The 27599-nt window shown below is 39.5% G+C and overlaps 1 protein-coding gene across 5 annotated transcripts in view; it reads left to right on the top strand.

Annotated features, from left to right (window-relative positions):
* The first annotated feature begins 244 nt into the window (after positions 1–244).
* KIF13A (kinesin family member 13A) overlaps positions 245–27599 on the top strand; it is a 102839-nt gene continuing 75484 nt past the window's right edge. For all 5 annotated transcript variants that reach the window (XM_063159991.1, XM_063160001.1, XM_063160028.1 and 2 more), the window contains exons 1-2: positions 245–354; positions 572–662. In XM_063159991.1, the coding sequence (XP_063016061.1) occupies positions 300–354; positions 572–662 (146 nt within the window). In that variant the 5' untranslated portion in view covers positions 245–299. The remainder of the gene's footprint in view (positions 355–571; positions 663–27599) is intronic.

The following is a 27599-nucleotide window of genomic DNA, read 5'->3' on the forward strand; positions in this document are numbered from 1 at the left end:
GCGGCGGCGGCAGCAGCAGCGGTTCTGCGAGCGAGCCCGTCGGCAGCCAGCGCCGGCGCGGCCCGCGGCTGAGCGAGGAGGCGGCTGGGGCTGCGCCGCCACCGCCCTCCCCGGCGCCGGACCCTCCTCCTCCTCTCCGCTCCTTCCCTCCCTCGCTCCCTCCCTCTGTCGCCTTCCCCGCCTGCCCCGGCCCTCCGCCCTCGCGCCCGGCCCGGCATGGACGCTGGTGCTCCGCCGTGTCGCTGCCGCCGCCGGCGCTGAGCGGGGCCGCCCGCCCGCCGCCCCCGGGAGCGGGGAAGATGTCGGACACCAAGGTGAAAGTTGCCGTCAGGGTCCGGCCCATGAACAAGAGAGGTAACCGGGGTCTGGGGGCATCTCGGGGCGGGGGCGGCACCGGGGCGCGGCGTCCCCCCGCGTTCTGCCCGGGCTGGCGGAGGACGAGCCCCCTCGCCCGCCGGCCCAGCCCCTCGCTCCCGGGGAGCCGGCGGGGGCCGAGCTGCAGCGGCGTGCCGGCAGAAGGGGGGTGCGCTCGCTCGCCCTGGCTACAGCCCCCCGCCGTGTCGCCTTGCAGAGCTGGACCTGAATACCAAGTGCATCGTGGAGATGGAAGGGAACCAGACCGTGCTTCACCCGCCGCCTTCCAACGCCAAGCAAGGAGAAAGGTAAAACCCCGAGTCGCCGTGCCCCGAGTGGAAGCCCAGTCCCGGCTCCTCCGCCTCGCCCTCGCAGACGCCTCGCTTGGCTTTGTCAGGGCAGTGGCGGGGTCCCCAGGGTGTCGCTCGGTGCTTTTCGGGGCTGCAGTGGGAAGGACAGGCGAGCGCTCATGGAGCTGCCGCGTTGGGATTGCATCCGTGGGAGGATAGGGTGGTTTCTTTACCTGGCTTCCTGGGGGAGTCGGAGGTACCCGGTATGGAGACAGAAGATCCCTGTTAGTTTCCTGGGTCTGGAAGTTGATTCTTGATTGACTGCTCAAAAAAGAAACTGTTGAGTAGGTAAGGATTTAGACTGTGTGTGCTGTTTTCAGAAATTTCCCTTGCGTGTAGGCTGTTAACAACTTGGTGTAACCTGTGGGGGAACAAAAAGCAGAATCTGATTTTTATGCTACTGATGGTTTTTTTTTTAATATGTAACTTTGTTTACTAGGCTTTAATCCATTTGCATTTGAAAAGGCTGTAATTGCTAGATCCTTTATTAATTCAGTGTTGTTCTGTGAAGTAGCCTATGAGAATATGCTAAAATAATTTTGAAATCTGGCATTTAGTTGTGATGCCCCAGTAAAGAATACCCTTGGAAAAAATCCAAAATACCAATGCACTAGACTGTAAAAATAGATCAGAACAGGAAAAGATTTCTTTCCTTTGAGGGAGTGTGGGGAAAGACAGGGAGGTGCAAGGGGAATAGTTGTGTTGTATGCTCGTGTGTTCAGTTACCTTGTATTCTTATCTGCTCGGTTACCTGTTGACTGCTCAAGTTCAATTGACCTGTTAAATGCATTTAATGCCAAGGAGTGCGAAATCATTTGAATGGGGATAGAGATTTTCAACCTAGCACCTTCCTACTACTTAAGCCTTTTAAAAAAATTAGTTTTTACTCAGTTAATAATAATTATGAAGAAAATGTAGTGTGAGAATATTAATTTTTTTGCAAAGACAGAGTGTTATGCTTTTGTAGCTTTCCAGCAGAAAAGGCTGAGACGTTTTGTATTCTTTCATGTCCAAGGTGTGAAGGTGCTTCTCACATTAACCCATGTACTAGAATATAGCAGTAATCACACCAGTTTATTTTAGATCCAACTTGCATTGTCTTCAGAACCACTGTTGTAGCTAAAGTGCTGGTCTGCATCATGAAAGATCTGTGTTTGTTTCCTGCTTCTTTCAAAGATCTTTGTGTGATCTTCTATAAGTTGTGCTGCCTTTCTGGGTCTTAGCAGCTCATCTGTGAAATGGAAATCTTGGGGTTTTTTCAAAACTATTTTGTTTTAGAATGTATGTTTGTTTGTTTTTTCAATAAACAGGAGTTTATTGAAGAGTGTACATAGCTTCTATCACTACACTGGTGTGAAAAGATTCAAAGTGAGTGGAATTGACAAGTATGAAACATAAAATATACATACAGTTTATAAAGCAAAACCAAAAATAAGATTAAAAAATCACTATTTCAATAGACTCAAGAGACTAAGAGCCAGGTAGTTTAATGAAGATCTGGTAATGGGGCAATTTTGCTTGTTGTGCACATTGGCCTGCAGGTATTCAGTGAGAATGCGCAGTGACTGTCTTTTGACAGCTTGTGTGTCCTGTGTTTATCAGGCTTTAATATCTATAAAATATATAAATTTTCTTGTTGGGAACTGGCTTCTGTTTCTATGTCAGGAGCCTTATGGGTGAGCTGTGACGCTTGTGTGCGACCTCACCGTCGGCAGCTGTGCTGGCAAGGGATTGCTGTCCTGCCTGCAGCTCAGTGTGAGGCTGGAATTTGGCTGGCTGCTAACTTGTGTGTTTGAAACAACTGCCAGATGTGTTAGTGGAAAGAACAGGCCGAAATACTGATCAGAAGTAACTCTCATTAGTGCAAACACACAGTTTGGGTGCCTGCTTAATGGCAGACGTTGTGTGTAACCTCTCAAGATGCCAAATGGGCTTTCCAGGGCGTCGTGAACATCCTCACCTTTCCTTCAGTGCCTAACTGCTGGTTTGTTTTTTTTACTCAATATAAATAGTTTAATTTCTCATGATGAGGAATGGATTCTGTTCTTCTGTGTGTGCCCACCATAGAGTGTCTGTATAAACTGGCTCTGAATTGCTGAGTAGTTGCTGCTTGTACTTGGATTGATGCCTTGGCAGGGTTAGAGATGTCAAACAGATTTTTGGTTTTCTTTGTGTAGCTTGTTTTTATATAGCTTAACTGGATTTTTCTTTCAGAGCAACCATGTCATTGCAAAAATTATTTAATTTGTTAGGGTGAGTAATTGGTCTTTCTCTATTCTATGCATTATTTTAATATTCTGTTTAGTCTTACCTTTCCTTTTTGTGTTTTATCTTTTTATATGGAAATTTCCCTTTTCTAGCTGAATGGAAGTACAAGTTTGTGCTGCATTTTGGAATAAGAATAAGTAGCCTTCTAAAGCAAATTTGGTTTCCAGGGCTGCTTTTTTTAATTCAGCTGAAGCCAAGAGACTATAGGGTGTAGAGAGTAGAATTCAGGACCATGCTCTTTATTTGCTTTGTTCTCTCAGATATAATTTAAAAGCTACTGACAGAATTTTCTAAAGTAAAATTAGGTAACTCTTTAATAACTATAAAATTATAAAAATTTGCTCTTGGAAGAGCATCCAAGGTTAGTTAAATCAGATTTTACTAGCTTTTTCTAGGCTGTACAGAGTTTTTGAATTACATCTAAATTCAGTTGCATTATTTTAATTAATCTTTAGGCACTATTAAGGATAGTTCTGAAGGATTTTAGATGGGCAAGTAATGCTAGTTTTACAGGTGATGTAAAAGGCCTAAAATCCCAGACAGTGCTGTCATTTGTCCAACTTTCATTATGTATTAGAGGTAAAGTTGTAACCATAAATTAGAACAGGATTCTGACTGCGTCTTCTAACTGCTAGACCACACAGCACTCACACGGTAACAAACACAGCTACAAAATAGTAATTGTTATTGAATGCAAGTGTTCTGTCTTTTTATAAGCAGCAGGCCTGCTGTTGCCCACAGGCACATGACTTCCAGTGTTCTAAACTAATGAAGGAGGAAAACCAGAACATAGTAAAACTGAACAGTCAGAGTCTGAAAGGCACAGGAAAATCTTTATCAACTGAAATAATAGGAGACAGAGTTCAAAAAGGAATGGTTTTCATTAACTGCTATCAGGTATAATCTCTGGTGCTGGCAAAGTATTGGAAGTTCGTTGTTGGACTTCATACCTTTAACCTATGTTTTGCTTTTACTGGTAGCAGTAGTTTCCTTTATATGTGCTGAAGTGTACTTGTGTGTTCTTTTAGTTACCACTCATGTCTCTCAGGCATTTCCTTCCCAAACCAATATAGATTGCCATTTCTTCCCAAGAAGAAAGTTTCTGGGAGCTCTGATTTTTCTCCTGTCTTTGCCTAGCAGCCTGAATTTCCTTTCTCTAAGTACTCTCTTCACAGAAAAAAAACCTATTGTAACTTACAGTCTTTTAGAAATGGGTATTATGTTTCAAAGCCAATTGAATACATCCTGTTGTCCTGCTATAAATGTTTGTATTTGGTTGTTGGCAACAAGGTGCCGTATTAAAATGTAACTATGAGATAATTACAGAGCCACAGACAATCCTGCAAAATGATTGAGTAATTTTTTACAATAGAGATTTCACATCTCTATATCTACCAAAGATCTGACTTTACATTATGGCTGTTATTTTTCAGTAGGACAAATGAGGTCTTGCTGGGTTGGTTTCTCCTCTGTTTCTGATTGTTAAAATATGTTTTCCTTCTTTCCTTCCTTTCCTTTCAGCTACACTTTCTAACACATAGGATCTGAAAAGTTTTATTTTAGCTCTCTGATAACAGTTCTTCATGACATGATTTTTCCTTTAGTAAGCAAAATATTTGTCTTGACAGAAATAAACAAGGAACCATGGAAACAGTAGAACTGAAATGCTATTTCATCTGTAGTTTTAACTGAAACACAAATTCGTTTATTGGGCAATTCATTCCATTAGAGCACAGTAGCCTGTTGCAAACTTTGCCTTAATAAAAATCTCAGAGCAGAAAATAAGAAATCCTCAGACTGTAGAGCTGAACTCAAAATCTCACTTTCAGAAAAAAGTATCTTTCTTGCCTGTCTTAACTCTTAAAAAAACCCCACCATGCTGTGACTTGTTTGTTCTGTCCTCTTCCATCCTCATTGTGATAAGACAAGTAGCACCAAAGCCCAATTCTACTTAAAAAACCCCTCTTCTTATAGTGCTAAATGACTGAAGATTCCACAATACATGGGGGCTTTCTTGTTTTTTTTCATGGGTTTAAGCTCTTTAATGAAATAAATAGCTGGGAACAGATGTGTTTCTGAGTTTATCTAGTTTTTGTAGGTCATAATACTTTCAAAGATTAATATCTGAAGCACAGATTTCATCCCTAGGCAGCTTGTCCTAAAACTCTTGTTTCCAGAAAACAGCTGTTGCACCTTCTGCTTTGGAGAGAACATGATTTTGGATGGTCTTTAGTACACAGTCCTTCCCTTGGTGGTTGCAGTACTTCATGGTTTTTGATATCTTGCTTTGAGTAGCATCAGAGGTGAGGGAAAAGCGCTGTTGGAGGCCTTTCAGTTTTTCAAACTGAAACTTCTGGAAGCTGAAATAGGACAGCTGCTAATTAGTTCTGTATCTGAAGGAGTGACTGACCAGACCACGCCTTTGATGTGTGCACTTCAAATTATCACCTGTCAGAGGTGGATCATAAAATAGTAGAAGGCAGCAACTTTTATCTTTGCAGGAAATTGTAAAAGTAATCTGACTTTGACCTGTGTAACTTTCCTGTTAGACATCAGTGTTCAGGATGTGAACTGTTAGCTTTGAACCTTGGCAGAGAAGATGGATTTGAATTATGTGTGGTTGAAAAATGTCATTTTGGGAGCTACATTTGCATTGCTTTAATCCATTCATGCCTCAGATGCAACACTAGATGCAGTTCCTTGAAACTGCTGTTCTAAAATTCCATGTAATTTGGAACACAATGAGACACAGACTTGTAGCCCAAAATACTGTATGGTACGGTTCTTGGTTCTTCATGAGGTGGCCTGAACTGTGAGTAAATGCAACATCCATTATTTTAATATGTTTATAAAATCCAGACTGCTGATTGGACCTTGTGATTTGCTCTTTAAGTGTGATTCCTAGAGGAAACTACTGTTGAAAGCTGTTGGGATCACGGGTAAGCAGCCTGTAGTTTGTAGCTGGCAAAATTTCAGAATAAAAATAGATAGCACGTTTGAGGAGAAGGAAAACTGTTCTTTGAATGACCATGTTTAGGCAATTGTTGCTTTGTAGCTGTTCTGTACTTTTGGACTACTGAGTGTTATGTTCAAATATTTCTGAGTAGAACACAGTTGAATGAGGTGCAGCTTCAAACCTGCCCAGTTTTTCTCTTTTGCTATGTTCGAAGTACCTATGTTGTGGGACAGGAAAGTATGTGTAAAAAGATCAGTAGGCCTATGGATGTGCTTAGCTACTGTGTTTAGAAGGTACAGCTGTGCGTGCATATGTTTATTTCTGCAGCCAGGGGTGTTTTTGAGCTCTGGATTACTAGTCACTACACCTTGAATATGTTGTCTATTGAAATGAAATGTGAATTTTAAAAAATTGCAGCTCTCTTAAAATGGAGGAGGATTTTTGTCCATTTTGGGGGGGATGTAAGGCCTAAAGGAAAAAGTTTTATTTTTGCCTCCTTACCCTGTTAGTGTAAACAGTTGTCTTGTTTTGAAAACAAGATTCTCTGTTCTGTTGTGCGTCTAGTAGGTTTATTAAATGTGCACGTGGTAAGACTCCAGACTTCCAATTCACTGTACTTTGATAGTTAAAAAATTAGAGTTAAATGATGCTTGTAAACATGGTGTAACCCAGGTGTGGGTTAGATTCAAGGTACTTGAGGAAGTGCTTTAGAAGCGCTGGTGCTGCAGAACCTGAGCTCAGGGAGCAGCAGTGCACACCAGCTGCCCTTGCGTGCCGCTCTGTGTGCCAGCAGAGCTGGGGTGTGAATCTTGGCACAAAGCGTCAGGGACAAAGCGAATCCTTCTCAGTCTGATCAGGCCTGCAGGGCAGCATGTGCAGGCAGGCAGCTGCTGTTCAGGCATTCAGCATGGTGCTACTTCTAGTAGTAAGATTAGAGCTAAATCTTTAAATTGACAAATGCACTTGTTGCTGTTGTGTTTGAGACTTTACCAGATTTAAACTTCTGTGCTCCTCTGGTGCAGACTGAGTAGTGGTGGCTGCCTCTGGCTGCAGTGCCAGTGTCTCCTGCACAGACACACTGTCCTTAATGATGAGAAAGTACTGCAGTGCCTTTGCTTATTTGGCCTGCCCTGGGCATGGTTTGAATCTATTAATGGAAACAATTACTGCCTGCTCTAGCGAGATGCCAACAGCTTGTGCAGATGCTCTTGCTTAACAGAGTAATTTCTCTGGTTGTTTGATATTTGGGGAGATTTTCTGTTACTGGTGGCAGACTGAAGAAGGCTCTTTAAGGAAGTGTTAAGTGTTGGCTGGAGACTGAGTGCAGCCCACAACAAAAAGGTCCCTGCTGTGCAATGATGTGCACCACAGGACTCAACTCTTGAATTAACTTGTGACCCAAAGCACCAAGTTAACTAAAACAGTTGTGTCCTTGCCTGGAATTAATTTTGCTCTGTGTGTTACAAGAGGCAGTACAAGGGCCATAAATTTGTCTAGCCAGTACCTGACTTTGTATGTTGATGTGAAATTGGTCATTAGAGTGTGAGGTCTGATGGAGCTTGATGGTGTGTGCCTTTGTGGTTCTTCTCTGTGAAGCTTGAGACTGGTGTTTGCTGGGGGCTGATAGAGAAGCTCAGTAAGTTGTCTTAGAAGTGAAGGTCAACCAGAAAAATGCATTGCTGACGGGAGTTGAAAATCAATGACTTCAGCTCAAGATATCCATGTTGATGAAGAGCAGGAGTTACACAACTTCTGTTTTCAATGCCAGAGGAGAGTGTCCCTTTATGTAATTTCTCATTTTGGGAGAAAAGTGAGTAAGTGGCTTTCTTATAATGTTGTGCTTGGTTAGTGTTATCATCTGTAATTCTGGCCTTTTTTTATGATAGTTGCCTTCTAATATAAAATTATTAGTTAAAAAACCCAACCCTCAGCCATCAAAACATCTATAAATTCATAATCATATCCTTAACTAGTATATTTTGTAGTTACCAGCCACACCCTTAATTTGGCATTTTGTTACATCCTAAATAGTGACATCCTGTAGAAATATTCCTGCATCATCTTTGGATAATTTGAAGCTAATGGCTTGTAAGGGGGAACTTTTTCAATAGGAGGTAATTTGAATGTTTTGTCTCATTTCACTTGGATCACCATAGGGAAATCTGTAGTCACAGCCCCTCATGAAGTCCCTAGCAGCTTATCATCCTATAGTGACTTATTTCTTATTTAAGTGTTATAACTCAGGACAGAAATTTATACCACAACTTCTGTTTTGATGAGTTAACCCATGAATATATTTTGGTGTTTATTAATGGTACAGCGCTGATTTTGAGGTGCATCAGTCAGCAGAGCAGTGGAAAGATGTGCCTGAAACATTTCTGGGTGCTTGTGTTAGTGCATGGTACCTAGCATGGTGAATGATGATGCTGCAGTTGGGTGCTGAGAGGCTCATTGTGTGCTAGCAGCAGGTTCTCTACTCAGCTGTTTCTTAAAAACTCTCTTGGTCTCCACCAAGCCTGTGCTGCTGCCTCTTCATGCTCAGTAACAGCATAGACAGCGGGCTAGTAGTGACTGGAGATTCATGGTGTCGCTGCATCTTCTTTTTGCAGTGTGTATGCATATTCCAAGAATTTTAAGCATTTCATAAACATGAATCAAAGCAGCTGCTGTGGCTGGAATGGCATGCTTATCTCTGTATGTACTTAGGGAGATACTGCTCCATATGTTTCAAAAAGTGCCAGGGTGTATTGTGAACTGTAAACTTTCTATAAAGTAACTCGATGCTTTGTTTTTAAAACACATCGCTGAAAATGTCAACACTTGAATATTTTTTTCCTGCTATTTCTTTGTATTAGAGAATGTTTTAGGCTTACAAATACAATGAAAAAAATACACATAATATTTTATTTATTAAGCTTACATTTCAGTTTATTCCATAGTCTCTTTTCAAACACAAATGTCAACCCAATTAAATAGTGTACGAAAGCCTCTAGCCAAGATTATATTTTCTTCTAGTGTAAGGCTTCAAAATTCTGAATCTGTTTCTTGAACTACTGCAATAACTTTTCTAGTGTTAAATACTAGTATGTGGAACAGTCTGTTTTGCTCAATAATTTTTACATGATGACAAGGAACAGCAGATCTTAGGTAAGAAACTGGACGATTTGATAGTTCTCATGTGGTTTCCACTTTCTGTCTGACTTCCTTATTGAAATTATGTCCAATGTAGCTGAGGTGGCCTTTCATAAACTTGATTCTTTCAGAGCTGAAGCAAAAAGGATCGTGTGAGGTTGAGGGGGCAGTTTATCTGCCAAATAAATTGACTTGTATGCTTACTGGCACTGGCTGCAATGTAATTTTTAAAAGTTCAGAGTTCTTATTCTTGTTGAATATTTACTTTATATTCAGTTTTACTTTGTGATTCAAAAGTGCAGACTTGTTTTACAGTTGACAAGCTTTTGCAAAAGATAAATCAACAGAGCATTCCAGTGGAGGCACAGAGCTGGTGGAAGTTCTCTACTGGCAAAGCTGCCTTATGGCCCTGAATGAGCAGCATCCTGTTCTGCTTTGGAAAGTTTCTTTGTCAGCATCTATCAATGTGAGTTTTTAGATACACAGTGAGTCTGCAGTGCTCCAGACTTGTTTTGGCTCAGTAGTGCCACCTCCCTGAATGATGCAAGTCCTAAACATTTTGATGAGTTTTTGTATTTTTTCCTTCCAGTCACACTGTGTTGTCATTCTTTATTTTGAGATACTTCTCAATTTCTTTTGGACTTCAAATACACTTTCAGATAATTTTATCTAGCAAAATCAGACTGAAATAGAAACTGGCTATTTGGTAAAACAGAGAAACATTCATTTATTCACTACATGTAGCTGGAGACATTAATGCATTACTTATGTATCCTCTGAATGCTCAGCAACAAGTAGTTGAGTTTGAATATGTTTTTTTAAGAGACCTCTGCAGTTATGTAAGGGAGTAAGAGCAAAATGTATTTGCAGACCTCCTGCACTTTGCTGTTTTATTACATTGAGATAAACATGTGGTTCTGGAAGTTTTGTTTTAAGTGTGTAATGGGCCATCATCCCAAAACTTTGCTGTTTTGGAGCTTCTTTCTGGGTCCACAGCAGATATGCTATTCTGAAGCAAACTCTCTGGAAGACAAGTACTTTTCATAGTGCCCATGACATTTAAAAAGAAGGAATTTTTGAATAGTTCTAATTCTTCCAGTGTAAAACTAATGCTTGTACATGCATTTTTGATGGGAGTGCCCTTGAGAATTGCTGCTTCAGGGTCTGCAGAGAAACTGACACATAAGGTAACCCAAGAGATGGCTTGCTAATGGATTTGCTGCTGATGTAGTTGAATATATAGGCAAAGGATACTTGGGAACCAGGACAGTGAAAAGCAGAAGAGAGCTGAAGAAATGTTTGTCCAACAACATGATGAAACTCCTTAAAATACTTGTTGGAGAAAATCAAACCAACCAACAACCTCTCCTGCCTCCCCCCAGCCCCCTGAAAAAAAAAAAAAAAAAGCTTCTTTTCATCCTCCTGAAAACCTGGCATTCTCTGGGGTGGTACTAGTCTTCATGGGTGTTCTGGTTGAGATCCAAGTTGAAAACAAAAAGGAAAATCAGTTATTGTAAACAGACCATTGAACACTGGGTAGCTTGCATGTAGATTCCTTGTCAAGAGCTTCCAAGTCCTTAGAATGTTTATTGTTTGAGGTGTTTATGACATTGTAGCTAAGTCCATGGCATGTTTTAGTGCATGGCTATAATCCATATTTTAACACTGAATTTTACTGTTTATTACATTAAATGTCATGGATGAGAACCTTTTAAAATTGACTGTGAAGTAATCTAATGGGAGACAACTTGTGTGTCCATCAAAAGGATGATGAAGTGTGTTTGAGGATGAGCTTTCAAGTGCTCTCCTCAGGTTCCTTTCAATGGAGCAGTAACTTGAATCTTTTAATAAATTTGGTAGATTTCTGTCTCTCTTAGCATTGCAGTTCCATGATTGGATTCCTCTACTGTCAGAATTGCTGGGTGCTGGAAGAGGGAGATGTCTGACTTCCACATGGTGAAAGTTAGAAATTAGCTCTTGACAGTTCTATTTTCAAGTTCTCAGCAGGGTGTGGTGGATGAGTACTGAACCAGGATGGAAGTCAGTCTAATCTCTCCTTCCTTGTTTGCTCCTTGGGGCATCCTGCATCCTCTCAAGTTGTTCTTGAAGTTTCAGTTTTGCAGTTGTGAATGTGACAGTGGCACTCTTTTTGTCAGAAATGCTGATGCTGTCCTTGCTGCCATCTGCACTCACAGATAGAAGTTATGTGTGTGCTCTGAGGAATGTGGTGTACCTCTGTTTGGAATTTCAGGATGTCCTCTTGCAACTTTGGGCTAGTTGAAACCAAGAAATACAGATTGGCAGTGCTGAGCAGGCTGAATGCCCTTAGTGTTTTGCAACATGTGTATTTTCTAGTTATTGTTCTTTTGACCTGTACTATTGGTGGCTATTTCAGAATTTCTTACCTGAATGAAGAAGAAATTCATGGCTCATGTGCAAGATAGATCAAATAGACTTTGAAAACACTCTTGTACTCACATGACCAAGATGTGAAACTAGTTTTATTTAAACCTGTTTAAATCAAATTGATCCTAATCTGTCATCTTTTTTCTAGGAGGTTGTTGTAGGATGACTCTGAAGGATCTCATGGTTCAAATGTATTTCTCAAGCTATGGGCCTCTTCATCACGGTTCCAAAAAGAGAGGCAGATGAGCTTGCCTTTGCTCAGATGGAAAAGGGAAAGAAAATGCTGGGTCTTTGTGGACTCTGAAACGGGATATTATAAAAGGAATTGCAGAACTGAATTTTGAGTGAGGAATTTTTCATTAGCAATGTGTAGCAAGGAAAGAAAGTAGAAATACTGACAATAAGCCGTTGTTGTGTAAGAAATGAAAATCAATCTAGCTAATTTCATTAATTTCAAGAAACATTTGGAAGTGATGAGTCTGACAGCCTGTTGACTAGTGGCTGTAACAAGCAATGTCAGAGTTTAGTGAGCTCAAAGTAAGTGTTTGATTTGACTAGGAAACTTGCACATTTTTTCCCAAATAATGGTGGAAATGTTTAATATTTTAAATACTTTTGTAATTATCATTTTACTTTGCTTCCAAAATAGAAGTTATAAATTCCCTGCAGAACTTCTCCTCTTAACAGAAGGAGCAAAGGCTGCTTTGTGTTGGTCTCCTATGGCATTTTTGGTTGGTTGGGGTTATTTTTGTAGTATTTTTCTCTTAAAGTACCGTTAATTGAAATTGTTTGAAATAGGATACCTTCCTTAGCTGCTGCTTGCTTCTCTTGTAGTGTGCTCCTTCAGTTTCATGTCTCAGTTTGCAGGTGTAGTAGATGAAAATAAATTAGGCTGGTGTGGAATTACTGATCAAACATGTCTAAGCCTTTTTTTTTTTTAGTAGAATGGCTATTTAGGCAAAAAAGGAAACAGCTGATTCCTTATTGCACTGAAAATTGAGGGTTGCTCTGACTTAAAATATTAGTGATGATGGTTGAAGTGGGAAAGCTACACTGAAGAATCACTGTGATAAACGTTTAATTTTTGAGCTTAATGCTGTGTAAAAACCCGAGTTTTATTTGCAGTATTATTCCTTACCTACTTTGCTCCTTCACATTGTTATCCTAGTGTTACTAACCCAGAACTGCTGACCTCATTAATGCTGCTCCCTAATTAATGCAATCCTTATCAGAGCTCAGGACCTGTGTGCCCTTTCATATGACTTTTCAGGGTGTTTCAGACTGATCTGCTTCCTCAGAGCCTTTCTTGTTCCTTAATAAATGGCTTCTCATTCTCTTCTAAGAATTTTTGTCAACTTTTTGGGAGACCACGTGTAATTGTGCTTTATTTCTTGCTTGTTTTGTGTAACTCTATTCACTATGCAGGCAGATCCCTGGGTAGATCATTTAGGCCGTGGGTTATTTATGGCAGAGATAATTAGCTGAGTTGCAGCTCCTGAAACAGAAGAATTGCGGCTCAGTGTCGTGGAAGTTTAGCTGATAAGCTTTGTGGGGCCTCAGCTCCTCCCTGATGTGCAGAGTCACGTCAGGAGACTCAGTGCTGCACTCCCACTGTCTGGGTGTCTGGCAAAGCTTCCACAGCCTGTGCTGCCCATTCTGTACCTGGTGTTTGTGGCAGTCTTGGAGTCAAGAGCAATGCCAGGGACAGGAAAGGGCAAAAGGTAGGTGGGTGTGGGCCTCCACTGCTGCTCTCCTGGTTCAGGTGCAGTGCAGGATGAGCACGTGTGCAGGTAACAAGGCAGAACTGATAAGGAGTCTCGTAAAACTCATGTGTGAGGACTGGCTGTATAGAGATATCTAATGGACACCATGGTGTTGATTTGGTGTTTGGGAATACCTCAACATGCAATACCACAACATGCCTCTGAGTGTACACTCTGTTATCTGGGATTTTCTTTTTCCAGAGTGGTTCAGCCTACTCCCATCATGAGTGGTAGAGCTGGGTGCAAATGCAACACAGATGGTACTAAATGGAACTATAAAGCTGTGTCAAGTAGTATTTAAAATATTTTGTTGAATACTAATGAAGTAGTTGAGATACTTTGCCAAAAAGTGGGGTAACACTCACAGATTGATTTAAATACACCTGTTGACCTTACTGATTGAGCTGAATGTTAATTTCAAAGCACAGTCATTTGCAGTATCAGGAGGAAAACAATCATCAGGGTGGAATACATTTTTCATGGTTCTCTCTTTCTGTGAAGGAGACTTTCCATTGTGTAGCTGCAGTACAGCATCACTGGTGAACACTTCATATCCTGGTGCAGAATCCCAGAATTCCCTTTTTAGCTGCCTCTGAGTGGGTGCCAGCACAGGCCATAGGCTCTCCTGCAGTCTCTGGGTCAGCATGCAGGGATCTGGGCCCAGTAGCCAGGCCTGACTTATCACCCTGCAGGCTCTTTAAACATACTCAGCTAAACTAAGTACTGTAATTTCTGTGCAAGCAGATCCATAGATAAAGTTTATGCTTTCTTCTGTTCTCCTCAAGTTTAACTTCTGCCTTTTTCTTCCCTTTGTTCTCCTGACCTTTTACCTGCATTCTCCATGCTCTTTAAAGATCTACCATGTAAAGTGTTATTTCCAGAAATGACGATGCTTCAGAATAGAGCTTGAATGCTGTTAGCAACTCCCAGCAGCACGCTGCTGCTTACTCCAGATTGGAAGCTTTGATTACATTTAATCATCTGTAGTGATTATGGTAGAGTGTGTGTGTCACTCATGTCTCAGCTCTTTTGTCTGCTTTCTGTGTCTCACTCCTCTGAGTAACTTCCCTTATAGCAAGTACTCATTGACAGGGATGGAGTTTTTTCACATTATTAACTGATTTGTATTTATATTATTGTATGCTAATTGGTAAATATCCTTCTCCTGCTCTGAAACATGTCAGGCCTGACAGCTCGATTTGATTGTAAGATGTGTAATTTAGAGTTTGGTGGTTTTTTTTTTTGTTTTTTTTTTTTCCTGCTGCAATAAGACAAATCTTATAATGGAATAATTTTTTCATGTTGCAGCTGTGCTTAGTATGCTGCTGCTGAGTGAAAAGGCCTCTGCCTTTCTGCAGGGTGGTACAGGCTCTCCCATTCTCAAACCCTCTCTCTCTTAATCTGGAGTGCTCCTTGGCTCACTGTATCGGTGCTGAAGCTGGGCCCTTTTTAGTACCTAATCAGGCACTTTCCTCTGCATGAAAGGGTCCATGCACCTTCTCTATTTTTAGGCATTGATTTGTCTCTTTGCCACTTCTTTGCTTTGCTTTATGCCCCGAGTTAAAAAAAAAAAAACCAAAAAAAAACAACAACAACAAAAAAACAACAACAACAAAAAAAAAAAAAAAAAAAAAAACAAAACAAAAAAAACCCCAAAAAAACAAAAAAACAAAAACAAAAAAACAAAACAAACCACCCCAAATCTGGCTGGACTCAGTGTCTGGGTGTTTTACCTGCACAATAAATCTGCAACATGGCTAAAATCCTCACAGGTAATGGCAGTGGGAAGATATTTCGAAAAAAAACTTCTGCCTTTCAGTGTGATAGCAGTGTTTCACTCTATGTAGACAGATATAAAAAGAGAAACCTGTCTCTGCAATCTGAGATCACAGCTCAAAATCATTTTGATGGGGTATTGTTAGGTGCAAGCCAACGAGGGGAAAAAAGATTCCAGTAGGAGTTAAAGAAGAATGAACAAGTTTTTAAGAAAGAAGAATTATCATATCTTTAAATATTTGAGCTGTATGTAGGCTTTGGGTAAAATTCCACTGGGAATACCGCATGTTGTTCGAGCACGTGTTTTTAAATGTCAAAGCGCGTGTAGAGAGAAACAAATTGTGTAAGGAAAGAAGTATTTTCTGACAGCAGCACGCTGTGCAGGCTGCCAGTCAGAGTTCCTGTGATGTCTGCTGTCAACAAATGTGAGAGTTGCACAGTGTAGGAAGTCAGTTTGGGAAGGTGATTATGATGACTGGCAGTCTTTGAGTAAACTGTGTCAGGAACTAGGTGGCAAAGTTGTTGATTTTGTCAGTACAACCTTTAAACTATGATAGAACCTGAAAAGATGTAGAATCAATTTTTGTTAATTATTATAGCCCTGTGGAATTTTAGGGGCTAGATTCTTTACCTCCCTATTTCTTGTTGTCAGTTCATTGTGTCTGTACTGCCTGTCACTGTATCTCTTGGAGCTTAACACCAGTTGCTGTGGTAGAAAAGAGTAGATGTATCCATCTTTCTTTTAGTGGCTTTGAATATGAGAATAGTAATTTTGCCAAAGCCAGCATGCCACTGCAAATTCACTGGCCAAGTTCTGTGGAGAGAGAAGCTGTTAATCCTAGCTAGACATTTTTCAGAGCAAAACCTGCTAGGACTTGTTTCAAGCACATTGCAGTGTTTATGTGCAGAGCAATGTGTGGAATAAATTGGTGATCAGAGGTTTGGTGAAGCATGTGACAGGAGTTACAGGAGTAGTTGGGCTGGGCATGCTTGTGTGAAATGTGGTTTTGGGGAATGGGACAGGCTTGATTCAAAATTAAAATAGATTTTTAATGTTTCTCTTAAATTTACATTTGAACTGGGTTTTATTTTGTTGGTTTTTTTTTGTTTTTTTTTTTTGGTAACAAAGGCCGCAAAAGCTTAAATACTTATTTTCAGAGTTGTAAAGTTTACAAGTCAAAAACCAAAAGAAGAATCCAGATGTTTTAGTGAGCCAATTTAGTAACAAGTTGTAGATCTCTGTAGGTTGCATACCAGTTGTGATTTTAAAGTGCTGTAAAAACAGTGCATTACTGGTTTTAGTTTGGGCTTGATTTTTTTCTTTTTACATGATATTTGATTTAATGTTTTTAAAGTAGACATCAAATAGCTCCTATTTTCCATCCCTTTGTCAGAATTGCCTTTTCTGAGCACTTAATTCTCTGGGACTTCAAAAACAGGTGAGGATTAATCACTTCTGAGCATGTTCTTGTTGTCAGAAGGATATTTTTCATCATGTTCCCAATTTTCTTGAACAAAGTGTTCCAGCTGTCTTCATTCAGTAAAGATACCATCAATTACAAGTAATTAACAGGTCAAATCAGATTATGATCTGTGGGTTTTCTTTTTGAGAGGTAAGATGATTAAAATGTCTGTTGTGATCTAATAATTCTGCATATGGCAGATCCAACCTGAAGTAGTTTCTGAAGAGGAAATATGTATTGTGGATGCTTTTTCATATTGAACATTAAGAATTTAAAAGGTCAAGATATGAATGAATGCTGAAATTCAACAAATTGATGAGAGGCCAGATTACTTTGGTTTATAGTTAAATCTCTCCCATGCACCTTCTTACTTCTGGCTTTTTGAAATGAGGCACTGTATAAGTTACTGCTGAAAGTTGCAGAGCTTTTCCACAGAAAAGTGAGTGAAACTGTAGACCATTAACTTGAACTGGATGAACAACTGACCTTGAACTCAAGAGTGTGATCAGGTAGTGCCTTGCACATCAGGTGAGGTTTCATCAGAAGTTACTCTCCTTCAGCTGTTTAATACTGTGCCCTGAGCCTGTCAGTATCAATGAGATCTTTCTATTTCAGTTAATTCTTTTTTCAGCTGTAATACATAGGTTTTAAATAAAAAGAATAAAAATTAGGTATTTTACTATTGCTAATGGTAGATGGATAATTTCACACAAGGAACAGAAGGTTTCATAATGTGCTAAAGACTAATAGCAGAAAGCTCAGGTCCAGTGAAGGATTTGGGGTGGGGAAGAGGAGGACAGAAGTGCATTTACTTTGTTATTGGCAGAAACTGCTAAAGGAAAGAAGGAACATATCTCCTGACTTGAGGAAACAAGATAGGTGTTTCCTTTTGCCTTTGATCACCCTGTGCTTCTCTTGTTTCTGGATTGTATGGTGGGTGAGACAAGTCAGTATCCTTCCTGAAGTGTGGAATACTTTGACCTCCTGCTGTTTGGACAAAGCTGGGATGGTGGTTACCATCTTCCAAGTTTCTGGTATCACAGAAAAATCTTCAGTCTTCAAGGCCTGCACTAAGAACTACACCTGCAAAATTTTCTTTAATACTGTGTCTCGGGTTGCTGGTGGGGTGGAATATTGGTGGGGTGGAATATTGGTCAATCAAGAGAATTATAGTAAGTAAGAAAACTTTTAAAATGTGAACAGTTTCTTCTAAGTCTCAGTATGGGATTTCCCAGGTTTGAGAGAAAGTTTGTGATAACACATTTTACTAAACATCAAATACATGGTGGCAATTAACTTCTTTTCATTGCCCATGCCTATCAGCTAGGAACACCTTTTAAAAATAACTTTTCCTTTGGTGTTTGTATGCCCTGTGTATTTGAGCACAGGAGTTGAATGAAAGATAAGAATTGGGGATGACTTTGAAATGTGCAAAATTGGAGTCACTCGAAGGCAGAGGGCTGACCACTGATATGAGTACAGCTTTGGACAGAAGCTGTAGGAGGACAAAGGATAAAAGAGCTTTGTGTATTTTGAGCTGTGTCAAGAGGGCTTCTCACAAAATGTGTAGGTGAGAAAGAAAATTCTTGGGGAAGCATGATAAAATCAAAAGCTGGTAACAGTTCACAAGAGAATTTCTTCTGCATTTGTACATTTAATAAGATAAATTAAAACTGTTCAAGTTATGTTTCCTTGGTGCTGGTGCTTATTGATGCCTACAGTAAAGTTGCTGTGACTTCAGAGAGAAGGGAGAATGGAAAGCCCACTACAAGTGTTGTTAAATGTCATCCTTACTATCTCCCAGATTGTAGTCCCAAAATTCTGCAATTTGCAAGCAGAGGACCATGACATTTTTTAGTGTATATTTAAGATGACAGATTGCTTGAGCAATCCAGTAGTTTGTCTCCTCTGTTTAAATTATAAAATGACATATAAAGTCTGAATCATTGTGCAATTAAGTGATGGTTGAGTGATAAAAAATTGTTTCCTTAACACTTACTTCAGACATGCTCATTTTTCAGCTGCCCCTAATAGCATTAAAGAGGTCTCTGATTTTAGAAATTTATTTTGGTTTGTATACAGGAAGCAGTATATTGACTTGATAGAGCAGCTTTTCTTGATGGAGCAGCTTTTCTTTTTCTTTTCTTTTCTTTTTTTTTTTTTTGAAGTAATTTTGGCTCAGTTGATAGGCATATTTGAAAAAAACTCCAGCATGTAATTGTGAGGCTTTTTGTGATTGTTATTAAAAACAGGTGCCAAGTAAATAGTCATGGGTTTTTTTTCAATGGTGAAAAGGTTCATGGAGATGCTTAGTCGTCTCTCTGAGGTAAGCAGAAACTTTGCTATGCAAGACTGCTGTTAATGAGCTTGACTTTTATTATTGCCAGCTGAACAAGCAGCTCAGAGCAGCTAACAGAATTTTATATTAGTCCTATACCAGCTGGAGTCAGCACAGATGGCAGTAATAGTTTCCATCACAGTGCAAAGATAAATGGCTGCTCTGTTGTGCCACGGTGGAGTGTTAAATAGAGATCCCAAGTAATGCGTTTACTAGTACTTATTAAGATATATTGAGTATCTGTAAGACCAAGTCCTGAATGTTACATTTCTCTGAACATTATTAACTGCTGTGATGTGAAGAGAAGCACCTTATTAATAAATAATAAACTTACTTCAAGAAGGAAGCGATGTATTTGTAAAGAGACAAGGTTTATGGATCAGATAGTGAATATGTGCAGTTACAGTGAATTAGAATCATCAGTGGCTTGGATTTGGAGGACAGAATTGCTGGGAAATGTTTGCTTTTTCTTTAGCTAGTGGCAAAGGTGCAGAACAGAGGCAAGGTTTCACACAGGGGCTGCAGGAGGTTGTAAATAGAATGGTCAATGTTTAGCATTGGAAGGAAAATCCTGTGATACAAATTGAAGCTTAGATGAGGTGATTTAGTGAGAATTGGGTCAGAAGGCACTGGTACTGTTGGAAAGGGAAAATTGCTGTAAATCCCTTATCACAATTTTCTGAGATTATGGAAGTAATTTACAGTGATGAAGAATAGATGACTTTTAAAAGCTCTTCAGGAATTAGTTTGGAAAAAAAATGTTCACAAAAGTAGTTGTCTGTTTTGACTTTCTGTGAATGCAAAAACATTTGAAACTTCTCTGTGTTCTGAAGAAACACATCTGTTGTTTGGGGTTTTTTTTAAAGCTTTTTTCCAGACTTAACTATTCTCTGGGTTATGGCATGGAGGAGACCAAACCATTAAATAATTGCTTTGACTGTGGAGCTCTTTGCAGGATGTGGGTAAAGCAAACAACTGAGCAAACCTGGAGGGCAGAGGGTTTTTTCATTGTTCCCTGCCAGGGTCACCAGGGCTCCCCTCACTGTAGGCAGCAGGCAGAATCTCCAGCATCTCACAGAGTTTTACCTACAGGTAAAATGAAGTGAACATGTCTTTGGAACAGCTTTGGATTACAGTTGCTCACATAAGTTGGTTAATGGGGTGATATACTGGAAGAATATTTCTAAGCTTGAGGTATTTAAGAATTCTTAGCGCTTCTTCCACTGTTAATCTCGTGTTGCTGTTGGCAGTGAAAAAAGAGTGAAGGTGGACTGGGTGTAGGTGTGTCAACTGCTGTTGAGTACCAGAGACAGTCAAATGTTGCCATGCTGTGCCTCCCTTCTGGAGAAGAGCTACTGTCAAGGAATAACATTTTAACTTTGGGTTTATGTGAATGTGCCTGATTGCCAGGTTTTGATACCAAATTAAGATGTGTAAGAACAATAATCTTTCATTCATGGAAATCTGGGGTATATTTTATTGTGGTGAACAACTCAGGTCTGACCTTGAAAATACAATTGGCACTCGCAGATGGCTGAAGCATAGACAGTGTATAGAGTATAGTTTCTTCTTTTCATGTGATTTTTTTCCCTTTTTTCTTCATGTGTGAGGTGTGTTTTTTGAATATAGTTACTATTAGAAATTAATTTTTCATAAAAAAAACTTTTTTGAGACAATTCTTAAAATCGGCCAAGATTAAGCTTAGTGAGATTTTAGGTATGCAAAATCTACTTTTAAGCTGCTAAGTTGGTTGGAAACAACCATTTCACCCAGATTTTCCTGTATTATTTTCCCTGCTATTGGCTCCTCCAATAAAAACATGCGTTTCCAAAATCTCTCTAAGTTGTTTGCTTATTTGTCCCTCTGAAAGCTTAACTAGGAGATGGCTACTCATAATGCAGTAACAATTGTTTTACTTTGGTGTACTAAACTGCTTCCTGGGATTAGCATTACATGGATTTTATTCCTTTGGAAAATTACTAGCCAAAATACCAAGTTTACCAGGGGTGCCGTCATTAGTCCATTGTTGTTGTTTGTCCCAAAGCATGAAGTAGATAAAATGCAACTTTAAATTGAAGTTCTTGCTGTTTTGAGATCTGATGCAGACACCTTTGTGGTCCTGTGGTTCTACAGGTAGGTGTCTGTCTATGTTGGAATTACTCTTAGAAGCAGGAATGCTGTGTGCCAGCACTCATTGTACTACTCAGAACTTAGACCTTTTCCTGAAGTTCTCTGTTTGTTTCTCTACCTTTAAAACAGAGAAATTTACAATCTCCAGGGTTGTTTTTTTCTAGGCCTCTGATTAGCATAGTAAATATTCTTGAGTTGTGTCACTTTTTTTTAACAGGTTTGCTGCATTTCCACAGAGCTTCCTTTTTACTGTAATTTAGTGTTATGTTTGACCTGAAATGTGAAACTCATGGGTACAAAAGATCTGGAAGACTGGTTCAAGGACTGGGCTGCTATTGAGGCAAGACTCCTGGTTAATTTTCATGCCAATAGTTAGAAAATACAAATAAGGAAGCAATTACTTTTGTTGGTAATTGTTCCTTCAAATGCTACTTTGAGGCTGTTCCTTCATGAGGAAGGCACTTGCTTTGACGGAGAATATTACAACATATTTTTACCACTGTTTTTCTGAGGAGAATCTTTGGAAAACTATAAATTACTGACAAGTATTAATACAGTGTAAGAAAGAAGAGCTCTTCTCCTGTGCCTCATGTATTCAAATGATGCTGAGTGTGCAATTTTGCTGTTGTTTGTGCTGTGGGTTGAGCACTAATGTGCAGTATATACATGTAACATGCCCCAGGACACGGACACATGACTTGGTTAATCCATGGCATTTCAAGCACTCTGTTTTGAAAGATTGCAGACACACCTCGTGAAACCCCTAAAGGTGAATTTGTCTATAGAACTATGACTGTGTGTATCTCTGTATGGATTCAGGCTGCATTTCTCATGCTGAAGTTCCTGCTTTTCAAGGCACAATCCTCTGTTTCTCTTATTTCTGACAGTGTCTGGTTGGCATACGCACCTGAGTTGATCTAAGGTTATTACTTACATCTTACCCTTTCTGCTCAGGATTCATAAAGCATTATTTCTCTAAGTTCCTGAGAAATCTTGTAGTCAGGTACTGAAGGGTGATGTGTCTAGTCAGCCATTGGATTATCATTCACATTATTGCAACTCTAAGTTCTCCCTGTGGAACAGACCAGCTGATTTAGACATTCTTTTCATGTATTTTGGAAAAACACCCATTCTCTCGCCTTGTATTCTCTCACCTTGTATTTCTTTATTGTTGATCTGTTATGTGAAGGCATTCTTGCAGACTATGAATTTCAGAATGATTTTTGCAGAATGCTGGGTTTCCCACCAAGATGACCAGTGAGTTGCAGAGCTCTCCCCACACACCCTTATCTTCTGTTCATCACATCTAACTGGACTGTTGCTTTGGAAACCGTTGTAATGTCACAAGTGACTTCATTATGATTAAATGAGGGGAAAAAAATAGAACAAAAGAGCACATTCCTGTTTCAACATGCAACTTGGAAACTAAAACTGTCTCACATACATTCTCTGTATTTCAGAGCACTTTTTGGTAATGGCAGAGATCTGTCCTGCTAGTCAGGAATAAAATCTATACTTTGAAATTCCCATTATTTATTTCCTTTAAATAGTCAGTAATCAACTGATGTAGTTACAAGAATAATTGGCCGATACTCTATTAAAAGCTGTGCATGGTTCTGTCAATAACAAAAACCATTTATTGTTTACACTTCTTTGTCTATAACAGAGACTTAATTAGTTGTCTTTAATACTGAGTTTCCTGTTCTGTCTGGGAGTATTTTCTATTTATTTCTAGTATCTGTATAAATATTTAGGTTTCTGAAGCAGGTCTGTAACTGCAGCTAAACAGAAGATTATAAAATTGTGCCAGGATGCTGCAAATTTTTTTTGGCACTGTCTCAGCATTGTTACTGATCTAAAGAGATTTCCATGTATTTTGTGGTTATGTTGGAGGCTTTTTTCTCAGTTTACACTTAATAGCTTGTCTAATAAATTTAATCTTTAGTGCTATATGGTAAATAAATGAAACTTACTAATGACTGAAGAAGGAAAACCAGAGTTATGGTTTCCTTGACCTGCCCACTTCATGCTCTGGAAGCTGTTTGCGGAAGGTTGCATCTAGTTTTCTAAACACTGAGCTCTTTTTTCTGTGCAGCTTCCATTCAAAACCACAGAATGGTCAGGAGCCAGGTCAGTGATTGTTGCTTGGAGGTAAGAGGGATGGGAACAGGAGGAGACTCTGCAGGAACTCCCACCCTCCTTGGCACTATGGTGTATGTGCAGTGCTGCTTGGATATCCTGCTGGTTGACTCTGGTCCTCAGCATTGTTACTGATCTGAAGAGATTTCCATGTATTTCGTGGTTATGTTGGAGGCTTTTTTCTCAGTTTACACTTAATAGCTTGCTCTGGGCCTTACAGGGGAGGGGCTGGCGCTCAGAGCACTCCTTGCTATGCCTGCTCCTGTGCCAAGCTGAAATCACTGGCAGGTCTGCAGAAGTTTAAAGTGCTCGGCATGGGCAGCTTGATTAATGCCACAGCAAGTGAAGATAGTTTGGGATGTGTTTAAATCCAATTCTTTTCTTCGTTCTTCTCCATTCAACTTTATTGTCACTGGTTTGTTACAGTGAATGAAGTGGTTGGTGTGTGAGGCAGTGTTACAGAAGCTGGTGAAGTATAGAAAATAAGCAGGGTGTGCGACTTGCTGCAGAGACACCAGACCAGTATTTTTTTCTTTGGCTATATCCACATGAAGTGCTAAAATTGACATTTACAGCCACTGATCAACTTTTAAGTCATTAATACTTTCAAGTAACTTGTCATTTTTTTCCCAGACTGTCCAACACCTTCCTTTTTTGGCAAAGCAAAATGAATAAGCCTATCCTGAGTAATCCATGAATTATCTTTTCCATTATCTCTCAGGAAGTTCTGATTGTTTCTGAAACGCTGCGTACTACTGATGTGCTACCTGAGGAATGTGTCCACTCCCTCTATTGTATAACTACGTGGTGTAACCATTAGTATGAATCTGTTGTTCTCCTGTTCTGTCTGGAAAAATAATTAACGGTATTGAAATAATACGGTTTCTTGTACAAAAAATGAATTTTTTCTGAATATGTATTTCTATCATCTGTCTAGGTAGCTGCAGATGAGCATCTTATCCCTAAGATCTCTTCATAATTATGTCTTTTTGCTTGTGTGGCTGGAATCCTAAATTAATTACTGAATCATAAATTCTAATCTTGATGTTGATCAAGACAGCCTCTTAGACATGGTATTATCAAGGAAAGTAGGGATTTATCCAGAAATATATGCATATTCATGGGTAAATCAGATACTGGTAACATGAACATACAAAGTATACACTTGTTCATTTAGATGTCTATCAGAGAAGTCCATTGTGAGTTATCATCAGCCAAATAAAAGAGATAGGATGTGTAAATAGGTACTTCACAAAATTCAGAGGTACCTACTTTACTAAACATATTTGGGTTTTTTTAGCAGATACACGTTGAACTGAGGCACAGTATTTGTGAGGCCAGTTCTTTCTGAATTCTATTTATAGGCTGGCCTGGAATGCTCACATGATGATACTGTTTGTAATCTTGGGTATTTTTATTGCCAGTGATGCTATGGCAAAGAGCTTCTCAGTATTTCCATTATACAGTTATTTTCTAAGCTGTATACCTAGTGCCTAACATAAAGCTTGGCTTGGAGATTGAGGATGTGACTCCTCTGCAACTGGAATAAATCCTGTCTTTGCATTTTTGGAAGACTTATGTGATTGCAGTGACTTGTATATTTTTCATTATCATGTTGCTACAACAAATATTAAAACACATGGTAGTTAAAACAAGATCTGAAAAGTATCCATGGAAAATGGTCAAAGAATAGACAGAAAACTGAAACTGCAATGTTGTAATTTGTGAGTTCGCTCTGGTACAGTGGAGTTTAATCCAAAATGTTCAAGGCATAAATGATTTTAAGCTCAGTTAGTGAGACTCTGATAAGGATACTGGCCAAAATTAATGTTGGCAATATTCCAGATTTTTTGTTTCTATGTTCTTTAGTTTTGTTAGGTTCACTCCAGTTCATTAGCACAGTGTTTAAAAAAGCAAACCAAAAAACCCCAATCAAACCATTTCATCTGAGGAGAGTAAAAAAGGAGGAGCAGAAAATAATCGAACTGGCAGGAAAAGAATACCACTTATGTGTAGTTAAAATTAAAAAAGTCAAGGCAAAAAGGAAAAGCTTTTGTGTGTTTCACTTATCTTGATCTCAGTATTTGGAAAGTGAGGAGTAGAAAAGATAAGATGTTTGTATAATATTCTATTGCAACCTGTTGAGAAGAAAACTGAAAATAAAGCAAATATTTTTAGTCCCTTAGATATGCTGTCTCTAGCCTTGCTTTTTTTTCTGCTGGAATACAATTTCTTGGATGCAGCTTTTGTATTGGACGATGTCACATAATTTGTTTGCAATATATTTAAATTAAAAAAGAGTACTGACCATTGCTTCATGTCCCAAGCTTTAGATTTGATTGTATGTATAGGTCCAAAGGTAGAAGGATATTTTGCTTTTGAAGGATATGTCAAAACTCAGTATTGTCATTTTGATTTTAGACTTTTGTACCACTTTCTTTTCTAAGTGCTGCATGTTTTTAATCTGCATCTTTTTCTTCTGAAACAACAGCAAATGGTATTCTACTTATGGCATCATCATTTCGGATAATTGGGAGGAGCTGACCAAGAGGTTCTGTAGTTAACTTATCAACACTTAATTTAGTGTAAAAACCTAGTGTCTAGCAAAAACATTTTTAAGATTCAAACTTATTTTCTACATTGCTTTTTGGCAATTCCTATATGAATGGTATTGGGTGTAGTATAGTTTAGCCAAGGTTTTGTACATTATTTTGCTCCATTTGGAAGGGATGTGCGAGTTTCCTTAGCCTGTTTTTATGAAGGCTTCTGGAAGATTCAATACTGAAAATAATTTTACAGTTCCAGTGATTTATTTTAAGCTATCAAGGCACTGATATTCGTGCTTAAAGTGTTTTGGAAGAAAAGAAGCCAGCCACAACCCACAGACTTGTGACTTTTAGCTTCTTCCACTTAATAAAAGTAACAGACTCAGCAGGCATGAGCCACGTATCCAACCAAAATCCTTTCTTTCACCCCTGAACATCTTGTGTGGAGTCCTGAAGAGTCTCTGCTTGGTCTGGTATTTCTTCTTTTATAAATGAAAGGCAAAAGGGGTGGATATGGGTGTGATGGAATATATTGGCAAGACAGTGTTGATGTGGTTGCTGTTGGAGCGTGGCAGCCACAGAAAGCTGTGGGATGACCTTCAGGTGGGTTGTGGCTGAATGATAAAGGGATCCATGAAACTCGCTGTGAAACACAAAGCTCTTCTGACCTTATGTACCCAGCCATGGTTTCTGGGCTCCCTGTTCCCGGGCAAATTACTTTGGAGTTTTGCTCATTTGAGGGGAACCTCAGCTTAGTGCTCAGCAAGTGGGTGAGAAATGGCAAGAGACTGACATGACCTACTGGAAAAGCATGTTGGGAGAGAGCAGGGAATGAGGGAGGGAGTTTCATGTCTCTGGACAGCTGCAAAGGGCTCTTCACCATTGTGTTTTATTCTGGCCCTCCTGTCTCAAAAAGGTCTGCTGGAACTGGGAAGAGAGAGAGAATGGCAGTGAGGGTGGTGAGCTTACAGAGCACTTCTACATGAAGAACCAATAATAAAGAAGTCTTTAGTCTAGAAGAAGACAGCTTGGGGAGGGAAAAAGGGATATGGTTACAGATCTCTACATCCATGAAAAACAGGAGAAAGGATTTACTGCCCGTTGCCTTACAAGAACTGTGGGACTGAAATTATCAGAAGGTGGATTCAGAGCAAGTACAAAGCTATGTCTATAATTAAACTATGTGCTTTGCCACAGAATGTCAACTTTCAGAAATCTGATTAAAAGTAAATTAATATATAAAATCCCAGTCATTGAAGGCCATTAAGGTTAAATATACCAGTCAATTCTATCTGTAGTTTCTCACTGTCCATGGCTGGTGAGAACACCTGTGTTTTGCAGCTGCACTAAGCTGGTGCTGGGTTTTCTGCTGTGTTCATCAGGTGTCTTGATTAAAGGACCTGATGGCTGTCAGAGGCAGGATGTGCCCCTTCTGTGATATGGCAGTGGTCTAACAACCACTACAGCTTCACCCCCCTCTCTCTGGGTTCCTTGCACATTGAAGCTTGCTGTGTACATTCCCTGCATTGGTACAACTGGTTTCTGGTTCTGTAAAACCAGGATAATTTTTCAAATGAAAAAACATCAAAGCAAATTAACTTTCCCCCAATCCTCTCATTGCCTTGCATTTTTCTGGCAGAAGTAGAGCAGAATGTGAGAGGCTCTGGCATGGAGCTAGGAACAAGAGGTTGGAGGAGAGCAGAAACTTCTTAAACTGGCTTTGCCTCTTGGGCAATTACATTGAGGTATTCTTAGAGCAACTGTTGCCAATGTCTTAGTTTGAAGCTTACTCATTCTGCCTCAGACCTAAAAGAGTGTACACACATGAAACCTTACCTGTTTTTCCTCCTCCCCCATCTCTTGCAGAGATAAAACTATTTCACCTGCAGCCTAATTAAAGATACAATCTCTGCTTTCAAAGTTTTCATTTGTCTGAGATATTCTCAGAAAAAAATTGCTAGCTAAATTTTTTTTCTAG

This window comes from Melospiza melodia, chromosome 1 (genome assembly GCF_035770615.1).
Source record: "Melospiza melodia melodia isolate bMelMel2 chromosome 1, bMelMel2.pri, whole genome shotgun sequence".
Lineage (NCBI taxonomy): Eukaryota > Metazoa > Chordata > Aves > Passeriformes > Passerellidae > Melospiza > Melospiza melodia.